Here is a 23,226-nt window from a genome sequence, read left to right on the forward strand (position 1 = left end):
ACGGCACCTGCAAAGACGGAAAGTGCGAGTGTCAGCCCGGCTGGAATGGAGAGCACTGCACCATCGGTAAGTCCCTTCACACACACACACACACACACACACACACACACACACACACACACACACACACACACACAGGACACACTTTGTCTGCCTTGTCACATTCATTCAGAGCAACACGGAGCCTTTCCTGAGCCTATGTGAGACACAGTGACTGGGTGTAGCTCCTCAGACACCCCAGGCTCCTCTGACCTTGGCACTTGCTCACCTGGTTTCCGCCTCACCTGGTTCAACCGACCAGACGATAATCAAGCCAGTCAGCATCTTCTACCTTACAGTAAATGAGCACCGTTCTGCAGCTCCTCCGCGGACCACGCCCCCCCCACCCCCCGCCCCCCGCCGAGGTGCCGAGGTGCCGTGCCGCTATGCGCAGGAGGCCTGCTCAAGCGTAACGCTCCAGACAACACTCGCCATGCCTTTCTCTCCTTTTTAACCTCATCCTTCTACACCACCGCTTGTTCCTTTACCAGGAGAAATCAGCAGATGTCTTCGTAAAAAGTTCCCAGTCCTGCACTCCTCCTACAGAAGGCGTGTCGTACTTTTACAATGGCAAGAACCGAACGGAGCTGAATCGAACCGAATTTGGAAAAGAAAAAAACGCTCGAAAGGTGGGAGTGCAGGGGTAGGGTGTAGAATTCTCCCCCTCCGTCTCTCTCTCTCTCTCTCTCTCTCTCTCTCTCTCTCTCTCTCTCTCCGTCTCCTCCTCCCTAGTGTTATATTTCCTCTAGATGGAGTGGGCAGGATGAGGTGTGATTGCTCTTAAGTCTTTTCTCTCTCACTCTCTTATATCGGAGAGACGGCAGGCAGAGTGAGTCCCCCAACAGCGTCTAATGAAACCCAAACTCTGTCGATGCAGGTAGCGAGCGCGCAGATTAAAGGAATAATACATTACAAACGGCTCACGGCCTAGCCACATCCAACGCACGCACACACACACACACAGAGGACTTATAAGTAATAAGGGCAGAGATTGAATTTTTCTAAAGTGGGGGGATTTAGAGACAGGTCTGATCACTCTTCAGCCCCCCCGGAGAAGCAGCGGGGCTCGCGTGACGAAGACACCCCCGCCACAAAGCCGCAGACGGCGATAACAGTCGCGCTCCTACCCGACGTCTGACTCCTCTCTCTTAAAAATAGACCTTCAGTGCATGAGCATGTGTTTCTGTCACTGCCTCGGAGCCTCTGCGCGACCTCGTGCGCGCGTGCCCGCCCCATCTGAGCGAGAAAGAGAATCTGTCACTCTTCAAGATGACACATGTGTCCCAAACCAAGTCCACACCTGCCTGAGCACCTTCGGTCACAACCACCACCCCACCTCACCCCCACCCCCCACCCATCACGCTTCATGCCTCCCTCCCCTCCGCACACGGTTTAGAGAGAGGCTGTCTGGCTCCCGTCTCCTCACCTCGCCTTCAAAAAGCCAAACACCTCTTTCCATTTCTAGCGCTAAAATAAAACAACCCTCCCTTTGAACAGCCAGAATGCTCTCATATATCTGACGATCTGCATGTATGCATGTGTCCTGCCTCTGATCTCGTCACTCTTCTGCCTCCTTCCCCTCCTCTCTGCGTGCAGACTATTGGAATGAGGCTGATGAAGGTATTGTACCTCGCCCGCGCCGTGTGCTAGCGCAGCGCTAACCTTTACCTTTCCCCGGCGGCTTGGCTGCGTAGAGACTGTGTGCTTTTTTTTTTTTTTCCGACAGTGTGTCCTGTAGAGTAGAGCTGGTGGTGTCCGTCAGAACGGGCCGGCCGCGTAGAGCGGGTCCGCGAGTGTGTGTCCCTCCACGTCCGTGTTTTTCCCTGTGCCGGTCTGTTATAACCGCAGCGGTTATAAAGCTTCGGATCACTGTTCTATCCCTTTCTCTGTGCTTGGGGTCGGGGCGTGGGTTGGGCGTAGGGGGGGTGCAGCCGAATTTGAAACTTCGGATGGGTAGGAGAAGCTTCAGACTCTATTAGACTCTAACAGACTCTCAACCGACCGCTGCCCTGTGCAGCGAGGATAGAAAGCGGAATTAACTAGTCGGACGCCGGCGCCACCGTCCTGGACCTCCCACAAACGGGCGCCACACGCACACACTTGACGGAGCGTGAGGAAACGAACCCCGACAAGCTGGCAAAAACTCAGCGAAGGAGAATTCCCTCCTTCGTGCCGATGTCTCTCGCTCTGTCTCCAACGGGCAGCAGCGAAAGAAATCCTGCCCTCGACGGCAAATGGCTCTGGAGGACGGCGGTGCTCCAGACAGGAGAGTTTTAAGACGCGAGCCATCGTGCGCCGGCGGCCACCTCGGAGGAAGGGGAGGAGGTGGGGCTCTTTGCTAGCCCCTCCCCCGCCCCCAAGTCGATCGCAAAGCAAAGACCGAAGTTGCGAAGGGCGAAGCGTTGCGGGAGCAGACAAAAGCTTCCGGCACGTTCACTCCGTCGGCGGGAGGGGGAGGGGCTAACGGCATCAGGGAGGGGTGCGCGTCCCAAGGTGATTATTAAATTTCACGAGCCACTGGTGCGGAATTTTTCGGGGGGGGGGCCCGGTAGGTGGGTGGAGTGGGGGGGGGTTACGGCACATAATTTGGCTGGCAAGGTACTTGCACCACGGGCAGCCTTCTTAATGACTCAGTCCCAGTGTCAGGTACCGCTTGCTCTGCTAACGGGGAGGGAAGGTGGTGCATGTAGAGCAGGCGGGGGGCGTGGTCACGGCAGCAGCCGGGAGAAGGGGAGCGCCCGTGACGGCTTCACCTTCACTCAGCGCCCCAATAGGACGCATCAGCAGGTCAAACCGCACGGGGGAGGCCCAGGTCCGCATACCACCTGGTCTCCCCGTCCACAACAACGCATCCGAGTCACGTTCGTCTGAACACAAACCCCATTTCTGAAGCGGGAGCCGTTCACATTTGCTGGTAGAGGACAGCGAGGATTGGAGGGGAAGGCTGTGATTGGCTCAGAAGCGTAGACTCCAGAAGTTTGTCCGTCATGCACGTTGACTTTACATGCCGGCACGCTCTCGGTGGGCGGGGTTTATGCGCGATCAAATGCATGATTGGCCCACACGTGCAAACAACGCTCGCCGCGAGCAAAGAGGCATGCAAGACGAACGTGCATTTTCCCTTCAAACTTCAACCGAGTCTGATTCATCAGGCTTAGTTCTGCCTTTCCCCTTAAACCAGAGACGCCATCTTCACACTCTGCTGTTACTTACGAATTACGCCGGCGTCTCGCGCCCGCACCTTCCGTTCCGGACAAGCTCCAGCTCAGATTTTGTCAGATATAATAGCGGCAGCCTCTCTGTCAGTTTCACATGTTTCCAGTGAAGGGAGGTTCAGGGAGAGATTTGAGTTTGTGGCGGTACAATTATCAAGCCGAAGTCCAGATGGAGGGTACTTTATAGGTTCTGATTTTATCTGCCCGTCCCAACGACGGTTTTGAGGATTTATGAGTCTAACATTTATTCCGGTGACCTTTAAAGGGGAGAGCAGACTGGAGAATGGGCTTTGAGTCCAGGCTTTCTGTCCTCCTCCGTTCTCATTCTTTCCCTCTCAATCTCTCACTCCCACATTTCTGCCTGATTCTTTCCTTTCTTTATTTCATCCGTGTGCATCCCAACACTCCGTGTTTGCGCCCTCCTTCCTCTTCCCAAGTCCCCATCTCTGCGCCGATCTTTACAGCTTCCCGCGCGCTGCCTCCGTCCGCGCGGGCGGGTTCTCGCCACCCCCGCCCTGCTGGCCTCTCCCACCCGCCGCTCCTGGTGTGCGTGCCGACCCGTAACCCCAGGCAATCTCGCCTCCTGTTTTAGAGGGATTACGACGGAGTCCAACCCCATTATTTTAGCCGGGTGCCTTAATACTTTGTGAAGCCCCCACTTTATTCTAGTTAGCGTGCGGAGAATCGACTGGCCTTTGGCGTAAGAGAGGGGCCGCGCTCCCTCCTGCCTGACACGGGAGATCAATGGCCGCTATAGATTCTGCTTTTAAGTATTTGCCTGCCTAAAATGGCAACTCAATTTAAAAAGCAATCATTGCTAAGTGACTTCTCTCGCCGCTCAATATTGGGTGGCAATCAATGCATAGCCTCCTGTTAATGTGGCATCTCGAAGGCCCGCAGACGGTGAGAACTGTATTAATTAAAACACTGCAGCCAAGCGGGCGGGGCCCGTCCGGGGCCCTTTTCGCGCTCCTTCTAAACCCCGCCCCCGCCTCCGACCGCGGATCCTCTGAAATGTCACCTGTGCCGGATCAGCCAGCGCTAATGCCACAGCCGCGTGACAGACGCCGCTGGCCCGCTCCGAAAAGGCCATGTCTCCTTGGCAACCGGTCTCCAAGTCCCAGACGCGCTTGGACAAACGTGCCGACGGTTTGAGGTCAAGCCGGCGGGCTCTCAGGTCAAAGGTAGCCGCGGGATCCGAGGAAACATCGGCCTTCCCAGTCCGTCCGTTGGCAGCAGTCCGTTACGGAGCAAAAACCCAACAGCTCGGTTTATCAGCTTTACGTTCGAAATCATTCAGCTGCTCTATACAAAAGTGTGAGAGAGCCCTGAAATGCCAGGCCATAACTCCCGGGTGTGTAGTTACGTCCTAGCGCAGTGGCAGGAACGTGGGAGGTCAGCGGCCTTTGCGCAGATCCGTGAGCGTGGCCGCCGGTCCTGGACGCTGCCCTTCACCCTGGGCACCACTGGAGCTGCGCCACCGTCCCGCGCCATGCGGCCGTGGCACGTTTGTTTTCCGCACAGTTCCCGGCTCATTCGAAACGTCTCCCTACAATCGTGCGCACACACACGCACACACGAGCAAGTCATGACAAACTCCACAGACACAAATAAAAAGTCGCGTCGCCCTCCCACTTGGACGACACCGCTCGACGTGTTCAGAAACGTCACCGCAGGAGTTCTAAACAAGTTGCGTAGGTCCTCTGAATGTTTCATGAAGCTCTTCGGTAGGAGGCGTGAGCTTGGCACATCTCGACCTCCGGCATGGCTTTGATAAAGATCCCTCCCTCTTAAATTCATTCCGTCTCTCAGGTGCATGTCGTCTCCCAACCCCGGGCTCCCCCCCCCCGTTCACTCTTGCAAAATGTCTCCACTATCTGGAATTTGCGCGCGCGCACTTGCAGCCGGTCGCACGGAGGCCTCCTAATCTGATCTGTAGTGTCTAGCTTCCCCTAATCACATTCTCACATGAGAGAGCAGTATGCTCTGGCCAGGAGAATCGAATCATCCCTACCAAATTAACCCAGCGGGAACTCCTGGACGTGGCTCTTATCGAGCGCCCCCCCAACTCCGGGGAGTTCTGATAAAGCTGTTTACCACCACTGGCAACGCGCGCAGGCCCCTGTCAAGAACGGCGGATCAAAATGGAATTTTCGCTGACGATCCAGCAGCGAGGTTTCGGATTGGTTCGACGAGGAGGGCGCCCAAGCGTGCATGCCAGCGCGTGCCCTTTGACACCGCAAGAACACGCCGGGCAGAGGTTCCGGTGCAGCGTGGCTGCCCCTCGAGGCCCCTCACGATCTCTTCTCCCCTACTGTCCTCTCTCTCTCTCTCTCTCTCTCTCTCTCCCTCCCTTCTCCTCCCTCTCCACCCCACCCCCTAACCCTCCCCCAGACGGCTGCCCCAACCTGTGCAGTGGAAACGGCCAGTGCACCATGGGGCAAAACAGCTGGCACTGTGAGTGCAAGACCGGCTGGAGAGGTACAGGCTGCAACGTCGCCATGGAGACCGCCTGCGCCGACAACAGAGACAACGAAGGAGGTGAGAGAGCTCCATTCCTCCAGCCGAGGACGTGCACACTGAAGCGCGCTTACTGTTTAGAAGCGCGCCTGCTCGAGTTTTGCAGTTCCAGCACAGCGCTGGGTAGGTTGCGTTCCGAAAGTCTCTCCGCACTTTGGGGTCAGAGTGACTTTCACGGGGCAGTTCATCTCAGCGGGGCACAGCTCGGGAGATAAATGCCTTCTCCAGGCCCAAGGGTGGGCTTTTCCTGCTCTCACCGTATTTATTCACCCCTCTTGTGGGATTACTCGCGCGGACTTTCATCCGCGGTGAATCAGAAAGAGCGAGTCCGACCTCCACGAGGAGCGTGGCTACGGTTATTGACCGGCTTGCGTCTGTAGCCAGACGCCGGGCTTCCCTCCTAAGACGCACCGTTTCCGACACGCCCTGCCGAACTTTGTTACCCCTGAGCCAGCGCGAAAGGCCCGGCCGATGGCGAGGTTCCAGGCTCCGGCAGCGGGGAAAAAAGTTTGTGAGCGTGTGTGTGTGCGCGCGTGTCTGTACGTGCACACTTAAGAAACAGCAGTGGCTGACTGCTTTTTCGGAAAGAAAAGGGTACGGTCTCGGAAAAGGCGGGCCGCACAGCGCGCCAGGGCGAACGGAATGACAGAGTGACCGTTCCTCCCTCCTTCCCGCAGACGGCCTGACCGACTGCATGGATCCGGACTGCTGCATCCAGAGCCCATGCCAGAACAGCCCCCTGTGCCGCGGCTCCCGGGACCCCCTGCAGGTGATCCAACAGAGCCAACTTCCGGCGCAGAGGGTCCGCTCCTTCTACGAGCGCGTGCGCCCGCTGGTGGGCCGCGACAGCACGCACATCATCCCGGCGGAGAACCCCTTCAACGCCAGGTACGGCCACGCCACCGCCCCGCTCCTGACTCCAGGCTCTGTGTTATGGCAAAAGGGAGCCGTCACACGGTCAGCTCCGGTCAATACGTGTTGCATTATTAACCGCCGTTTAATTCAGATTTGTAAATGAAAACAGACCAAAATCAATCACAGCGTAACTAAAACGAATTCTTTTAGGAGAGCACGTGATTGATGGATATTGCGAGAAAGTCGATGCTCTTGAGTCGATGGATTAGTCATTGCTGAGTTATTGCCGGTGCTCGAATACGTTTCTATCCGTTTCTGCCTTTACACACTTTCACCCAAGTCAACTGGTTATTACGCGTGCGAACTCATTTTTTTATAGAACCTGACAGAGAGATTCTAGCGCAGTTTTACTGGTTATTCACGGTCCTTCTGTGTCGTCTCTCTCAGCTTGGCGTCCCTGATAAGAGGACAGGTGCTGACCACTGATGGGACCCCGCTGGTGGGGGTTAACGTCTCCTTTGTCAAGTACCCGCACTATGGATACACCCTCACGCGGCAGGACGGAACGTGAGTGTCGGCAAACCTTTCTCAGCCAAACTTCTCAGCTCCCTTCCTGCGCTCATCCCACTCGGAATACGGTTTGTTTTTTTTGGGGGGAGGGGTTTCCGCATCAGAGGGCTCAACAACTTCGGTATATTTCGGCCCGGAGTGTCAATGACATCTGCGCACTGAAACAAATAGAGAACAAATCTTTATTACATTTGTGTGGAACCATGAACTAACAGCTTTTCTGCCAAGATGATTGCAATTCATCAATGCAATTAATTAGTCCCCTTTGAAAAAATGGCATTCTGAATGTAAGATCATTTAGAATGTAATAGGCCCATCCATAATGAGTACAGCAGAAGTAATTCTTTGTTTTTCCGCTCTCTGCTTGCATTCCTCCTCTCTTCTCCTCTCCTCTCCTCCTCCTCCTCCTCTTCCTCTTCCTCCTCCTCCCCTCTCTTCCTCCCCCCACCAGCTTCGACCTCGTGGCCAACGGCGGCGCCTCTGTGACGCTGCACTTGGAGCGGGCGCCGTTCCTGAGCCAGGAGCGCACCGTGTGGCTGCCCTGGAACCGCTTCTACGCCATGGACACGCTCGTCATGAAGACGGAGGAGAACACCATCCCGGGCTGCGACCTGAGCGGCTTCGCCCGACCCGACCCAGTCGTGGTTCCCTCGCCACTGTCCTCCTTCTACAGCTCCAGGCCCGGCGAGAGGGCCATCGTGCCCGAGACCCAGGTCAGAGCCGGTCGCCGGCTGCTCCCGCCCTGTTTTAGGCCACGCCTTCTGTGGAAAATACTGGTTTCCTTTCTGCCAATCCTCACATTCGTACCTCGGTAACCCAGACGCCCGTGACGTTATCACGGCCTGTCTGGTACAATTATTTAACTTTAACTTTTTTCTTTTTCTTTTTAAATATAAATGAGGTTTTTGCTGAGTCCTTTTTTCTTCCCAGTTTTCATTCCCTTCATCAGTGTTTACTTGTGAACCTCTCCCTCACACGTTTTCTTCGCAGATGTCTGCATCTTTTTGTCATTTCCCCTTTTTTCCGCCTCCGGCTGCCCGTGGCGCGCTTTCCCCGGGCTCTCCCTTCCGAGTGTGCACCCAGGTCTTTGTTCTTCGTCCTCCTCAGGTCCTCCACGAGCAGATCGAGATCCCGGGCACCCGCCTGAAGCTGCGCCACCTGAGCTCGCGGGCGGCAGGTTACCGCGCACTGCTCAAGATCACCATGACCCAGGCGGTCGTGCCCCTCAGCCTGGCCAAGGTGCACCTGATGGTGGCCGTGGAGGGCCACCTCTTCCAGAAGTGGTTCCACGCCTCGCCCAACCTGGCCTACACCTTCGTCTGGGACAAGACCGACGCCTACAGCCAGCGCGTCTACGGCCTGTCCGAGGCTGTGGGTGAGTGAGCCGTCACTAAATCTGCAGAAGGGAAGCGGTCCGAACCCTCGGAACGGAACAGGCTCCGGCAAATCTCTCCGCGGAGAGATTTAAAAGTCCCTAGGGGCTAATCCGTTCGATTCAAGGCGAATGGTGAGAGGGCGATGCGGGACCACTAACCAGTTTATTACACGTCAAAGGAGGTTAACGCCGTTCCACATGAGATCGGGGGGCCCCAGGAAGGCGGCTCGACATCAGCCGCCGTTCCGCCTCGGAGCTCCCGTCAGCGCCGGGGAGCAGCTCCAGGTAGAGGGTGCGGCTCTCTCTGATGCTGCTACCGTGGAAATGAGGGATGGGTGGGGGAGGGGCAAAGGACAGCACTCTGTCTCCAGGCAACGCGACAGCGACCCGTTTAACACTTCGAGTAACATTCCCCTCTCCCACACCTTTGTCGCAACCGCGACCCGAACCTCCTTCCCGTTCAGGTCCCGTTCAGGTCCCGTTCAGGTCCCGTTATGCCCCGGCCGGACACACCTAACACGACGACACGGAAACACACGCTGGGCCGCGACCCTTCCGCAGGGCCAGGAACTGTACGGGCTGGCGCGCGTACGGAGGGAGCGGCCAGACGAGTTCAGTTATACGGAGCGTCTGAAGAGATCACCCGTTCACTCTTCTCCAGGGATAAAACACCTTGGCCTGGATTCTGGGGCCATTCAGGCTCCCTCTTCCTGCTGATGGCTCTCCGCCACAGCGACGGGTGTTTAGCGGGAGACGTCTGCTCTGGTCTCGTCTGTCTGAGGCCTAGGCTTCCCTCAATTCGGGCAGTTCGGGCGACTCTCAACAATTACCAGGCATATGAGATTCGATTACAAAAATGTTCCCTCCCTCCCTCCCTCCCAGCTGCTAGATTTCTAACCCAATTGGCTTTGTTTTATGCAAATTATAAATATCTAATCTCTAATCTGGGGCTCATTATGCGAACGTGGTTTTGATGTCTCCCGTGTGTGTCTCTCTTCCTCTGTTTTCTCTCTCCTCTGTCCTGTCTGTGCAGTCTCTGTGGGCTACGAGTATGAGACGTGTCCTAGCCTGGTACTGTGGGAGAAGAGGACAGTTCTGCTGCAGGGATATGAGCTGGAGCCCTCCAATCTCGGCGGCTGGTCCCTGGACAAACATCACATCCTCAACTTGCGCAGTAGTAAGGCGCACACACGCACGCGCACGCACACGCGCACGCACGCACACACGCACACACACACGCGCACGCATACACATGCACACGCACGCACGCACACACATGCGCACGCATACACACGCACACGCATACACACGCACACACACGCACACACACGCGCGCACACGCACGCACACGCGCACGCGCACGCATACACGCACACGCACGCACACACACACGCGCACACACGCGCGCACGCATACACATGCACACGCACGCACACACGCGCACACACGCACGCACACACACGCACGCACACGCGCACACACGCACGCACACGCACGCACGCACACGCGCACACACACACACACACACACACACACACACACACACACACACAGTGTCCATTCTTGTTGTCCCAGGCAGTAACACACTCTATAAAAGGACCTGATCATCATTTGCACTTATATTTGGGTTTCTGTAATTGCTGATGTAATGCTGACACCGAGTGACACAAATTGGGGCTTTTGTAGAGATCAGCAAGGGGAGGGGTCACTGACCACACCCACCCCGGGAGTGGCAGGGTCACTGACCACACCTCTCTCCCTTTCCACGTGCGAGCGTTCACGGTCTCCCCCACTTTCCCCGGCAGGCATCCTCCATAAGGGCAGCGGGGAGAACATCTTCGTCTCCCGGCAACCGCCGGTGATCACCAGCGTGATGGGGAACGGGCGACGACGGAGCATCTCGTGCCCGAGCTGCAACGGGCTGGCCGACGGGAACAAGCTATTGGCCCCAGTGGCGCTGGCTGCAGGCGTGGACGGCAGCCTCTATGTGGGCGACCTGAACTTCGTGCGCAGGGTTTACCCATCGCTCAACACCACCCGCGTGCTGGAGCTCAGGTCTGCTTTCCTCTCGCGCTCGCGCTCGCGCTCTCTCGTCGTCTTAAACCGTTCACTTCGGTTCTAACGCCTTGCGTTCCCGTCTTCTTTCTTTTTGTGCCCCAAAGGAACAAGGATTTCCGACACAGGTGAGCCCTCGAAAAGGCCCTCAGCGCAAGTCGGATCAGATCTTCCACCGAGCTAACCGTTCTTCCGCCTCCTTTTGCGCAGCAACAACCCGACGCACAAGTACTTCATGGCCGTGGACCCCGTGACGGGGGCCCTGTACATCTCCGACACCAACTCGCGGCGGATCTACCGGGCGCGCTCGCTGACCGGCGGACGGCTGCTGGCGGACAACGCTGAAGTGGTGGCAGGCACAGGCGAGCAGTGCCTGCCCTTCGACGAGCACTGCGGGGACGGCAGCAAGGCGGTAGACGCCACCCTCATGAGCCCGAAAGGTGAGGCGGCGGGGAATTGGAAAGGATGGAGGGGAAAAAAAACGGAAGAAATGAGTAAAGAGAAAAGAAAAGGAGAAAAGGAGAAGCGAAAGGTCGCCGGGCACCGACTCGGAATATCGGAAGCTCCGATCTCACCCTGGTGTAGCCGGTGTGCGCTTGGGCGTCACAGCGCGCTCTCGCACTCCTGCGTCTAGGAAGCGGCGCGGCAGAGAGGCGATAATGCGCCTCCGCGTCTGGGCCAGGGATGCGCGGCGCGCGTGAAAGCAGCCCTTAGCCCCTCCACAGCTGAACACGACGTTTAACCCTCCAGTTATTCGATCACCCGCGCGCGCGCGCGCCGCAGGGAATCCAGGCCCGCCGCCGCTTCCCGAGGAGCCTCGCGCCGCTCTCTCATCTCTCCGCGATGAATTAACGCACGGGCAGGTGCCGGCATCAGGCGCCGCAGCGCAGGGCGGTACGCGGTGGGAATTTTCCGCGGAACAGATGTTTTACGGAAGACGCCGCCTCGTCTTCCGCGCTCCTTGTACTGGATCAGCTGCCGTTTGCCCATCGCTGTCGATTGTAATACATTTACAAGCAAAATCACGGTGGAGTGTGAAAACGTATTAGTTTGAAAATTCCGCTCGCACGTACATATGCCGATCGGTCACGACATTGAAACCACTGACAGGTGAAGTGAATGATATCGATTATCTCGTTACAGTGGCACCTGTCATGGTGTGTGATATATTAGACAGCGAATGAAGTTAACGTGTCGTGAGCGCGTGGGGAGCGCCGTCCAGCCCGTCTGGTTCGATTCCACAAGACAGCTACTGTAGCACGAGTTGCTGAAACGTCGCTGGGCTGTGATAGAGAGGTGTCAAGACGGCAGGCCGGACAGAGCGCCCGTTCTGACGCCTGTCCACTGCCAGAAGTGTTCGAACCAGACTGTGGCGCAATGGAAGGAGGTGTCCAGGTCTGACCGACCGTGTTTCATTTCGCATCACGCGGACGGGTGCGTGCATCGCTTAGCTGGGGAAGAGATGACACCAGGATGCAAGTGTGAAGAGACACTCTGGGCGACGTTCTGCAGGGAAACCCCTGGATCATTCACGTGGACGTTACTTAGACACGTACCACCTACCTAAACAGTTGCAGACCAAGGGCACCGTTCATGGCAACAGTATTCCCTAATGGCAGTGGACTCTTTCGGCAGGTTAACGTGCCCCACCACACTGTAAAAATTGTTCAGGGATGGTTTGAGGAAGAGGACACAACATTCAAGGTGTGGACGTGGCCTCCGAAATTCCCCGGATCTCAGTCCGCTTGAGCACCCGCGGGACGTGGCAGAAAAGCAACGTCAATCTGCGGAGGCCCCACCTTGCTACTTCGAGGACTCGAAGGACCTGCAGCTAACGCGTCGAAGCTAGACATCAGGGTTGGCTCTGCCAGCACCAGAGGGCCCTACACGATATTAGACAGGTGCGTGCGCACCTGCAAACGATTTCCAGGGAAACGCCATGACGGCAGAGAGGAGAAACCTGACACCAAACTGTCGGAAACGCCACGCCGTTGCGTTTCTCCACCGCCGACAGCAAAGTGACGCTCGCGCGTCGGAACAGAGGGGCCCAACCGCCGACCCCCACGCGGGTGTGCGTGGTGGGGGTCCGCCGTTGCCCCCCCGCGCCGCCCCGACCCGACCCCTGCCCCCGTGTGCCCGTCTCTTGACAGGGAGGCAGCTTTAACCTCCACACAGCCCCGTCGATTTGTTTGCGTTGCGTTGTTTCTGAAAGCTATTCCTGCCCACGTCATCCTCCGCGCCTCCCCACGTGTGAACCGATGCCCTGAGTTGCAGGTGACGTGTGATGGAAACTCGGTGTTTAATGTGGGAAAAGTGAGGCATAAGGAGCGATTGCGCGTTTGAAAGCTCTCGGCTCCCAACTCCCAGATGGCATTTAACCTGACGGAACCTTTGAAAGAGAAAAAGGAGTTTTGACAGACCATCTCTCTGGCTGTCGTTCTTGGGCTCTCTGCCTTTTTATCTCTGTGTCTCCGTTTCTGTTTTCTCTCACTGTCTCTTTCTCCCTTTCTTCTCTTTGTCTCGGCCTCTCTCTCTCTCTCCTGTGCGTGCAGGCATCGCAGTGGACAAGAACGGGCTGATGTATTTCGTGGACGCCACCATGATCCGGAAGGTGGACCAGAACGGCATCATCTCCACCCTGCTGGGCGCCAACGACCTCACGGCCGTCCGGCCACTCAGCTGTGATGCCGGCATGGACATCAGTCAGGTGAGGGGGCGGGGTTTCTTCCGCATCTGCACCCGACAAGCTGCAGCACTCTCTCAAGCAGGACGCGGGGTTCACCTTTCCGCCCATTCCAGTCCTAGAGAAGGAAGCCGTCCCGGAGAAGGCCCCGGCACGTCTTAACGTGAGCGCCCTTCCATTTCAGGTGCGTCTGGAGTGGCCTACCGACCTGGCGGTGAACCCCATGGACAATTCGCTCTACGTGCTGGAAAATAACGTGATCCTGCGCATCACCGAGAACCACCAGGTCAGCATCATCGCTGGGCGGCCCATGCACTGCCAGGTTCCGGGCATTGACTACTCGCTCAGCCGGCTGGCCATCCACTCGGCGCTGGAGAGCGCCACGGCCATCGCCGTCTCCCACTCCGGCGTGCTCTACATCGCCGAGACGGACGAGAAGAAGATCAACCGCGTGCGGCAGGTGAGCGCCGACGGCGAGATCTCACTGCTGGCCGGCGCCGCGTCCGAGTGCGACTGCAAGAACGACGTGAACTGCAACTGCTTCTCGGGCGACGACGGTTACGCCTCGGACGCCGGCCTCAACTCGCCGGCCTCGCTGGCCGTGGCGCCAGACGGCACGCTCTTCGTGGCGGACCTCAACAACATCCGGATCCGCGCCGTGCGCACCAACGGCCCCGGGCTAAGCCCGACGGGCCACTACGAGGTGGCGTCACCACGCGAGCAGGAGCTCTACGTCTTCAGTGAGGAGGGCCTCCACCTGCGGACCATCAGCCTGGTCAGCGGGATGGCCCTCTACAACTTCAGCTACGGGCCCGACGGGGAGCTCGCCTCCCTGGTGGACAATAGCAACGTCACGCTGAGGATAAAGAGGGAGGGCAACAGCCAGGGCGGCGCCGGCCTGCTCAGGCTCCTCCTCCTGCCCGAGAACCAGGTGGTGACCCTGGGGCTGGACCCGTCCAGGAACCTGCGTTCAGTGTCCGCCCTGGGCCAGGAGATCGCGCAGCTCACTTACAGCGGCAGCGCAGGACTGCTCGCCAGCAAGGCCGACGAGACAGGCTGGACTACGTTTTACGAGTAAGTGCGCGTATGTCAGCGCTCACGCGTGTCAGCAGGAGTATTTCTTCAAATGCTCGAGATAAGCAAATGTTTGAAGTCAAATTTTTATCTTGTTCTGGGGGAACTAGGTGTCGGTTGTCACAGATCAGTTAAATTGATATTTCTTAGTATGGCCTATTTTACAACAGCTTTCTAGTGACAAGGCTCACACGGACCCGTTCTTTGACTTCACATCGATTGTGTGAAATCAGAAAGTATAAACACCTTGCTGCGTAATGGGAAATACATGTGCGCCACTATCTCCATCTGTAGTCTGCCAGCGGTACTGCCCTTTCAGACATGTTCCCTCCAGCCCACTGGCACGCACATCAGTCAGGCTGAGACAGATCTGTAGCAAGTCCCAAACATGGTCCCCAGTGGAAAGCTACAGAAAGAGAGAGGGCGGGAGAGAAAGAGGGAGAGAGAGGGAGAGAGAGGGAGAGAGAGAGAGAGGGAGAGAGAGTGTCTGCTAGGACACACTGAGCCCACAGAGACTCTCACCACAGGAAATGTCTGCTGATCTCTTGATCTTAGCTGCTTTCCTTGAAGGTCCTGTTATGAGTGGGCACCCAGGCAGCAGACGCCTCTTACCCACCGAAACATCCTGGTGCTCTCGTAGTGCCTCCTGCACTTTTGACCTTTAATCCCAGTCAACGACGGTTCGAAATGGCTCATTTTGAACCTGCAGCAGTCAGCTGATTCAGCCTCAATTTGTGTCACCAGTCAGAACTGCGTTCCGTGTGACGTGAAGCACGCTCGTGTAAACAGGGCCGGCGTGTCGTCTGCACCCACAGGTATGACAGCGAAGGGAGACTAACCAACGTGACCTATCCAACCGGCATGGTGACCAGCCTGCACCGAGAGATCGAGAAGTCCATCAACGTTGACATTGAGAGCTCAAACAGGGACGACGACGTCACCGTTATCACCAATCTGTCATCGGTCGAGGCCTCTTACACTGTTGTGCAAGGTGTGTACGCCGAGAACATGAACATGGATAAGAACATGCCCCAGCGTGTCTGGCAGCACACACTCTGAGTCTAAGGCTATTTCCCTGTGTACAAATCCTCATCCCATCCGAGAGCCTGCCAGTGCATTATGGGAATATCACAACCTAAATTTACAACCTAGATTTTTACAACCTAAAAGAACCTGAGATTCTTTGGCTTCGTGTGCTTCGCCTTTAAATCTACAAAGAGTATTCTTTATTTCTAAAGTTGTGTTTAAATTAAAAATACATTTGCACATAAAGCTACTGTGTATAAAAATATTATTTATAGCACACACTGTTCGACGTGATCCCTTTTGACACATGTTGAAAGCTGATTAAAGGCTGGGGATGTATGTTTGTAGTTAATGTAATAGGCAAGCTGCAGGCACACCGTTCAGGCTGTCAGGCATGTGTGCGGGCGTGGCTCGGAAGCGCACGCGTGTGAGGGCTGCCATTCCCGCGTCCCAGGCTCACTAGGAGCCCTCGCCGTGCCAAACGTGATTGGGGTGAAATTCATTGCCTCGCTCCCAGTAAATCCTCCCTGTCTTCCGCACTCCCTGTACCACCGGCCCCATGCTCCCAGAGCTTATTTCAACTGTTTAGGAAAACGTGTGTGTGTGTGTGTGTGTGTGTGTGTGTGTGTGTGTGTGTGTGTGAGAGAGAGAGAGAGAGAGAGAGAGAGAGAGAGAGAGAGAAGTGGGAGGCAGAGGCACGCAGACAGACAATGAGACAGACTGACAGAGAGACAACTTAGACCGGGACTGTCAGAGCCTTCTCACCGCGATCCCTGAGCTCCAACGAGACGGGACCTAAAGTCAGACTCCTACACATCACAGGAGCCTGGGGAGAGGAAAGTTTGGAAGTTTAATTACAGCGTCGGCCCCGGAGGCCAGCGAAGGTGGAAAACCACCCCGAAGGTGGCAGTCACATAAACCACCAGACCGTACCTGCCCAGCTCCCGTTTGGTCCGATCGGTCTTAAGACCCCCCACCTCCTCCTCTTACGCTCCATTATACAGTTAAGCAAATTTAAAAAATTTCAAAAACTCCCAATGCTTCCATAAAAGCATTCAGTCTGTTAGTCTGTATAACACACCATGTGCTGTCGGAGCGCAGACGAAAGATTCCAGCAGCTGCCATGAATCATTTATGGACTGTAATTCTTTTATGGTGGCTGGGTGAACCAGAGCATGCTATTCTCCTTTATGATGTTGTAACAAGGGACGTAAGAGGCACCACAGAACATATTTTCCATCATAACACTGACGACTGCCCACTGTGTTTTTGAGCTAAAGGATAAAAGAAAATGAGGTTTTGGGGTTTTTTTAGCGCTCAGGCCAGCTTAGTTCTGACATGAGAAGCGTTGCCGCTCTTGTCGGCAATGAATCGCTGGCTCTCTCTCGCCCTCTGCAGACCAAGTGCGAAACAGCTACCAGCTGTGCAGCAACGGAACTTTGAGAGTGACGCACGCCAACGGGATGGGCATCAGCTTCCACACGGAGCCTCACATCCTGGCCGGCTCAGTGAGCCCCACCATCGGCCGGAGGAACATCACCCTGCCCACCGACAACGGCCTCAACTCCATAGAGTGGCGGCTGCGCAAGGAGGTGACGAAGGGCAAGGTCACCGTGTTCGGCAGGAAGCTAAGGGTGAGCGAATCCGCCCACGGAACCCCATCGGACGGCTTCCAAACCGTGAAACCCGTTAACGAATCCCGTCTTCTCACAGGCCCACGGGCGCAACCTGCTCTCCATCGACTTCGACCGCAACACGCGGACAGAGAAGATCTACGACGACCACAGGAAGTTCACGCTGCGCATCACGTACGACGCCCAGGGCCGGCCCGCCATCTGGCAGCCCAGCAGCACTCTGGCCGTGGTCAACGTGTCCTACTCGGGCGCGGGCCAGCTGGTGGGTCTCCACCGCGGCAGCATGAGTGAGCGGACCGAGTTCGACGCGCGTGGGCGCATCCTCTCGCGCTCCTTCGTCGACGGCAAGGTGTGGAGCTACAGTTACCTGGACAAGGTGAGAGAGCGCCGTCGTCAAACGGCACGGGCTGTGTGTGTGTTCAAGCGATGTGCTGGAAGAAGAGTGTATTCAAATGGTGGTTGCTTTACACCAGGCACGTATTTGGTCGTTGATAAAATTGGTCTGTTAATGTCTTGGGTCTACAATCTCTCCTAAGTGTAATTCCGATGGTTATTGACGTGGCTGGTGCCCTCCTGTTCTTCCTTCTGTGCAGTCGATGGTGCTCCTTCTGCAGAGTCAGAGGCAGTACATCTTTGAGTTCGACTCCTCCGACCGCATCACCGCGGTAACCATGCCCAGCGTGGCCCGCCACACCATGTTCACGCACGTCTCCGTCGGCTACATCCGCAACACCTACAACCCCCCCGAGAGCAACGCCTCCGTCATCCACGACTTCAGCGAGGACGGCCGGCCGCAGGCCACGTACTTCCTGGGCACGGGCCGCCGCGTCCTCTACAAGTACGGCAAGCTGGGCAAGCTGTCGGAGATCTTGTACGATGGCACGGCGGTCACGTTCGGCTACGACGAGACGGCCGGCGTGCTGAAGATGGTAAACCTGCAGAGCGGCGGCTTCTCCTGCACCATCCGCTACCGCAAGATGGGCCCCCTGGTGGACAAGCAGATGTACCGCTTCTCGGAGGAGGGCATGGTGAACGCCCGCTTCGACTACACCTACCACGACAACAGCTTCCGTGTGGCCAGCATGAAGCCTGTGATCAGCGAGACGCCACTGCCCGTGGACCTGTACCGCTACGACGAGATCTCCGGCAAGGTGGAGCACTTCGGCAAGTTCGGCGTCATCTACTACGACATCAACCAGATCATCACCACGGCGGTGATGACGCTGAGCAAGCACTTTGACGCGCACGGGCGCATCAAGGAGGTGCAGTACGAGATCTTCCGCTCGCTCATGTACTGGATGACGGTGCAGTACGACGGCATGGGCCGCGTGATCAAGCGCGAGCTGAAGATCGGCCCCTACGCCAACACCACGCAGTACCGCTACGAGTACGATGGCGACGGGCAGCTGAGCGGCGTCAAGGTCAATGACTGGTCCACGTGGCGCTACAGCTACGACCTCAACGGCAACCTGCATTTGCTGAACCCGGGCAACAGCGCGCGGCTCACGCCGCTCCGCTATGACCTGCGTGACCGCGTCACCCGCCTGGGTGACATACAGTACCGCCTGGATGAGGACGGCTTCCTCAGCCAGCGCGGCACCGACGTCTTCGACTACAACTCCAAGGGCCAGCTGGCGCGCGCCTACAGCCGGGCGGCTGGCGGCTGGAGCGTGCAGTACCGCTACGACGGCCTGGGCCGCAGGGTGTCTGCCAAGAACAGCCTGGGCCAGCACCTGCAGTTCTTCTACGCCGACCTGAGCAACCCCGTGCGCGTCACGCACGTGTTCAACCACTCCAGCTCGGAGATCGCCTCGCTGTACTACGACTTGCAGGGCCATCTGTTCGCCATGGAGGTGAGCAGCGGGGAGGAGTACTACATCGCCTCCGACAACACCGGAACGCCACTCGCCGTCTTCAGCAGCAACGGGCAGATGATCAAGCAGGTGCAGTACACGGCGTACGGCGAGGTGTACCACGACTCCAACCCCGAGTTCCAGCTGGTCGTCGGCTTCCACGGCGGCCTCTACGATCCGCTGACCAAGCTGGTGCACTTCACGCAGAGAGACTACGACGTGCTAGCCGCCCGGTGGACGTCACCGGACTACGCGCTGTGGCAGAAGATCGGCAAGGACCTGGCGCCGTTCAACCTGTACGTGTTCAAGAACAACAACCCTCTCAGCGACATGCTGGACGTGAAGAATTACGTGACGGGTACGTGTTTCCACCTTCTACCTGTTTCCGGGTTCACGACAGCATTCTGGAACAGGCTTGTGTCGAAACGAAACGGGGAAACGCAGTTGTTTACTTTCAGACGAGAAATAAAGTGTTCGGTCAGAGATGAACCTCTCACACACACACACACACACACACACTCGCACACACCAGCTGATTTTAAAGCATTTGAAGTTTTCATCTGTAAAATGTAAAGGCCCAGCGGCAACATAAACATGCTTTTATTGGTTTTGTCTAGACGTGAAGAGCTGGCTGGTGATGTTCGGCTTCCAGCTCAGTAACATCATCCCTGGCTTCCCAAAGCACACGCTGTATTTCGTGGACCCGCCGTACGAGCTCCTCAGCAGCCAGGAGTGTGAAAACGGCCAGGTGAGTTCCCCTTGTCGAAGCCCGAGCGAAGCCCGGCCGTCGGGTCCACAGCGTGGACACACATGAAAGGTACTACTGGCAAAAGCCCAGCTGCGTAAGTGTTGTCTTGTCTCTGCAGCTGTTGACTGGAGTTCAGCAAGAGGCGGAGAGGCACAATCAGGCCTTCATGGCTCTGGAGGGCCAGCTGCTGGTCAAGGATCGTCGGGCCAGGCATGAGAAGCAAGGCCACTGGTTTGGCACTGTCACGCCAATCATCGGCCGCGGGGTGATGTTCGCTGTGAAGGAAGGCCGCGTGGTGACGGGGGTCTCCAGCGTGGCCAGCGACGACAGCAGGAAGGCGGCGCTGGTGCTCAATGGCGCCACCTACCTGGAGGGCACGCGCCACACGCAGGACGGCCGCGACTGCCACTTCTTCGTGAAGATCGGCTCGGCTGACGCCGACCTGCTGGCGCTGGGGCTCACCAACGGGCGCAGGGCGCTGGAGAGCGGCGTCAACGTCACGGTGAGCGGGCGCACGCGGCGTGGCGTCGCCGTGGAGTTCCGCACGGCGGCGCTGTCGCTGAGCGTGCGCTATGGGCTGGGGGCCGACGTGCTGGACGAGGAGCGTGCCCGCCTGCAGGAGCTGGCCAGGCAGCGAGCTCTGGCCAGCGCTTGGCTGCGGGAGCAGCAGAGGGCCCGGGACGGTAGGGAAGGCAGCCGCCTGTGGACCGAAGGGGAAAAACAACAGCTGCTCTCCACGGGGAAGGTGCAGGGCTACGATGGGTACTACATCCTGCCCGTGGAGCAGTACCCTGAACTGGCAGACAGCAGCACCAACATCCAGTTCCTGAGACAGAATGAGATGGGGAAGAGGTAACAGAACAATGGTTTCTTTTTTTTTTTTTTTGGTCTGTTTTATTTCCCACCTTTTCTCTAGATTTTTCTTTTTCTTTGCAAACCCCCCCCCCCCACACCCCCTGGGTTTCGTACACCTGTTCTCCTCTTTCCTAAATCTCCTTTACCCATGGAGAATAAACAAACTTAAAGGGTAACTCTGAACGCTGCAGGGACTTTTAAAAAGAACATTATTAATACTGCCACTGGCAAAAAAAAACAATTTGAAAGAACTTTGTTTTTGAACAATGGAAAAAGCACTGATAGACCACAAACGGAACAGCTGTTGCTGAAACATGAAAAATCCCCTTTTTAAAAAAGAGTAGCTATTTTTCACCCATATTTTTGGGTTACGTGAGAATGCTGGCGCCAGATGCTCCCCCGTGCTCCCATGTGATGTGGATCAATTGGAGAAGGGAACCCAGGCGAAACTTCGGCACTTCGGAGGCGTCTCTACGAGGCGGAGCAGCACCCTCATGCTTCGCTTTCTCTGCGACAACACCGCTGTCTGTGGCTGCAAGCGCCATCCACCACACCCTGCTTTGAGTTCGGTGGAAAAAAACAAACAACTCCAACAAACTGTTTTTTTGTTTTTCTTTTTGGTTTTTTTTTTAAGAAATTTTAAAAAAAAACAAAAAAAAAACACACACACACCCACATGGCTATATTTGCGTAAAGTTAATGTCCAACATAGATTTGTTTTATCAGTGGAAGATTAGAATAATATCAACGTCATGTCAGATAACACTGAAGTTCTGGGTGGGCTTTAAATGCAGGAGTTTTGTAACTCTCAGTTGCAGAATAATGAGACTCTCACCGGGGCACTTCTGTACAGGAGAATTGGAAACAAAATAAAAGCTCACGCTGTTATGATTAAAGGTTTATTTATTTTCATTTTGTTATTTATTTATTTATTTATTTGTTATTCTTAGTACTCTATGACAATCATGAAGGAGTCACCATTTTTAGCTAATAAAATGAACACTGGCATATTCTTTTGTAAAATATGTAAGAAATGTTCATTGTTTTTATATTAATTTTGATTTGCTTAAGCAAATTATAGTCATAGACAACAATGATTTATGTAAAGTGTTTTAAAATGGTTTATACTTTAAATAAAGTTTAAAACTGTGAAATTTGTTTTTCAAAATATATCTGTATGTACAGTGTATAGATTTACCTTTATGCAGCACAGTAGAATATTGTTCATAATATCAAGTTTTATATTTCTAACAAGAAGTGGCTTGTAATGTGCAAACCTATAGCTGGTATAATGATGCTAGGATGTGACACTCAGATATCTCAGATAAACAATATTGATCCCCAGTTTGATGTTTTGTTTGTTTAGGTTTGTTTTATGCAGAAAAGTTGCTGTACTAGAACCCAAAACCGTAGAAATGGATTCTATCCACTGTGAAGAGACTCATTATGGATGTCATGTACCAAATCAGTATTGAGGGTTTCTTACACTTAAGCAGGACTCTTCTGAGACCTTATCAATAAAAGGTTTACTTCATGTCAGTTTGGTTGGTCTTCTGCATCTGTGTTATGCTGTTTCATTGACTTCCCCGCAGTCATGGCAGAAATGCTTGTCTAATCTTAGTGGCTTGACTGAAAATTACGACAACGCTGTTGACGATTGATAAAGTGGAATAATAATAAGTGGATAATAATAAGTGGAATAAGATAATAAATGGAATGTTTGCCTAAATTCAAAGGAATAAAAATATTCAAACAGTACCTGACTGTAATGAGATAAATTACCGAAACCTTTAAAAGTTTGTAGGACAGTGGTTTGTCTCTTTGTATGCTGTTCGGGGGCTTTTATTTTAAATACTTTTCCGCGGTATTTGAGAGTCGTACGGTTCGCGGAACCTCGGATTACGCCACGCCTACTTATAACCATGCCTACTTATACTTATAACCGAGGAAGCTGAAGGTACATCACGTAAATCTTGGTGGGTTGTCAGTAAGGTGGGAATAACAAAGTGGCAAACGCAGGTAATATAAATGTCCTACAATATCTGACCAGTCGTAATTTACCACGAGGAATATTTCTGGAATCTTAAAAAAAGTTACCGACCAACAGGCTATGAGCGCTTTATGGAGCTGAGAAGCTCACTCCGTAACTCGTAAAAGATGACAAATGCTAGTATCCTGTCCCTAGATGGATCCTATAGTTTGTGATCTTTGGGTTTATTCGTGGATTTTTTTTGTTTGTTTGTTTTTTGCATGGATTCTCCAGGCCATTGCCTGTTAGATCTTGTATTTTATCCCTTACTATTTTGCTTACATGAATGTTATCAATTATTTATTATAAAGTGATCTATCGTGGTCGTTTTAATCTTCGCTAAATCCACTTAATGTAGCGTGCACTTCTGGAGATATTTTAATGTTAGGAATTCATCTAAAATATTCATTTGAATTCACAATAAAAGGTTTACTCGATAGTTTGTCTTAAATGCATTCAACAATAATCCAACATATTGATTTATTCATACTGTTTGGTTATAGCCTACCCAAATTTCTACTAGAAATAATGAGCTGCATGAAATAAGGAGCTAGACGGGCTATTACATGAGATTAAGACACGTTTTCGAATTACTGTTTAGTCGTTGTAGAGAAGCATGTCTTTCCGGTTTATCTGGTTCTCCATTCAAATCGCTTCGATCTCGTAGTCGCACGTCGTGTTGTGCAATTGGCTGC

The 23,226-nt window shown here is 54.7% G+C and overlaps 1 protein-coding gene across 1 annotated transcript in view; it reads left to right on the forward strand.

Moving 5' to 3' along the window:
* tenm2 (teneurin transmembrane protein 2) overlaps positions 1 to 22,036 on the forward strand; it is a 156,099-nt gene extending 134,063 nt beyond the window's left edge. Inside the window, exons 12-30 of the mRNA XM_035532332.1 lie at positions 1 to 66; positions 1,636 to 1,659; positions 5,649 to 5,795; positions 6,452 to 6,662; positions 7,077 to 7,196; positions 7,651 to 7,912; positions 8,307 to 8,574; positions 9,608 to 9,751; positions 10,380 to 10,629; positions 10,737 to 10,757; positions 10,840 to 11,069; positions 13,182 to 13,336; positions 13,497 to 14,386; positions 15,202 to 15,377; positions 16,811 to 17,046; positions 17,126 to 17,422; positions 17,640 to 19,257; positions 19,517 to 19,647; positions 19,766 to 22,036. The exon at positions 1 to 66 is cut by the window's left edge and continues 120 nt beyond it. Of these exons, the coding sequence (XP_035388225.1) occupies positions 1 to 66; positions 1,636 to 1,659; positions 5,649 to 5,795; positions 6,452 to 6,662; positions 7,077 to 7,196; positions 7,651 to 7,912; positions 8,307 to 8,574; positions 9,608 to 9,751; positions 10,380 to 10,629; positions 10,737 to 10,757; positions 10,840 to 11,069; positions 13,182 to 13,336; positions 13,497 to 14,386; positions 15,202 to 15,377; positions 16,811 to 17,046; positions 17,126 to 17,422; positions 17,640 to 19,257; positions 19,517 to 19,647; positions 19,766 to 20,503 (5,984 nt within the window). The 3' untranslated portion in view covers positions 20,504 to 22,036. The remainder of the gene's footprint in view (positions 67 to 1,635; positions 1,660 to 5,648; positions 5,796 to 6,451; positions 6,663 to 7,076; positions 7,197 to 7,650; positions 7,913 to 8,306; positions 8,575 to 9,607; positions 9,752 to 10,379; positions 10,630 to 10,736; positions 10,758 to 10,839; positions 11,070 to 13,181; positions 13,337 to 13,496; positions 14,387 to 15,201; positions 15,378 to 16,810; positions 17,047 to 17,125; positions 17,423 to 17,639; positions 19,258 to 19,516; positions 19,648 to 19,765) is intronic.
* Positions 22,037 to 23,226: the final 1,190 nt, after the last annotated feature.

This window comes from Electrophorus electricus, chromosome 12 (genome assembly GCF_013358815.1).
Source record: "Electrophorus electricus isolate fEleEle1 chromosome 12, fEleEle1.pri, whole genome shotgun sequence".
Lineage (NCBI taxonomy): Eukaryota > Metazoa > Chordata > Actinopteri > Gymnotiformes > Gymnotidae > Electrophorus > Electrophorus electricus.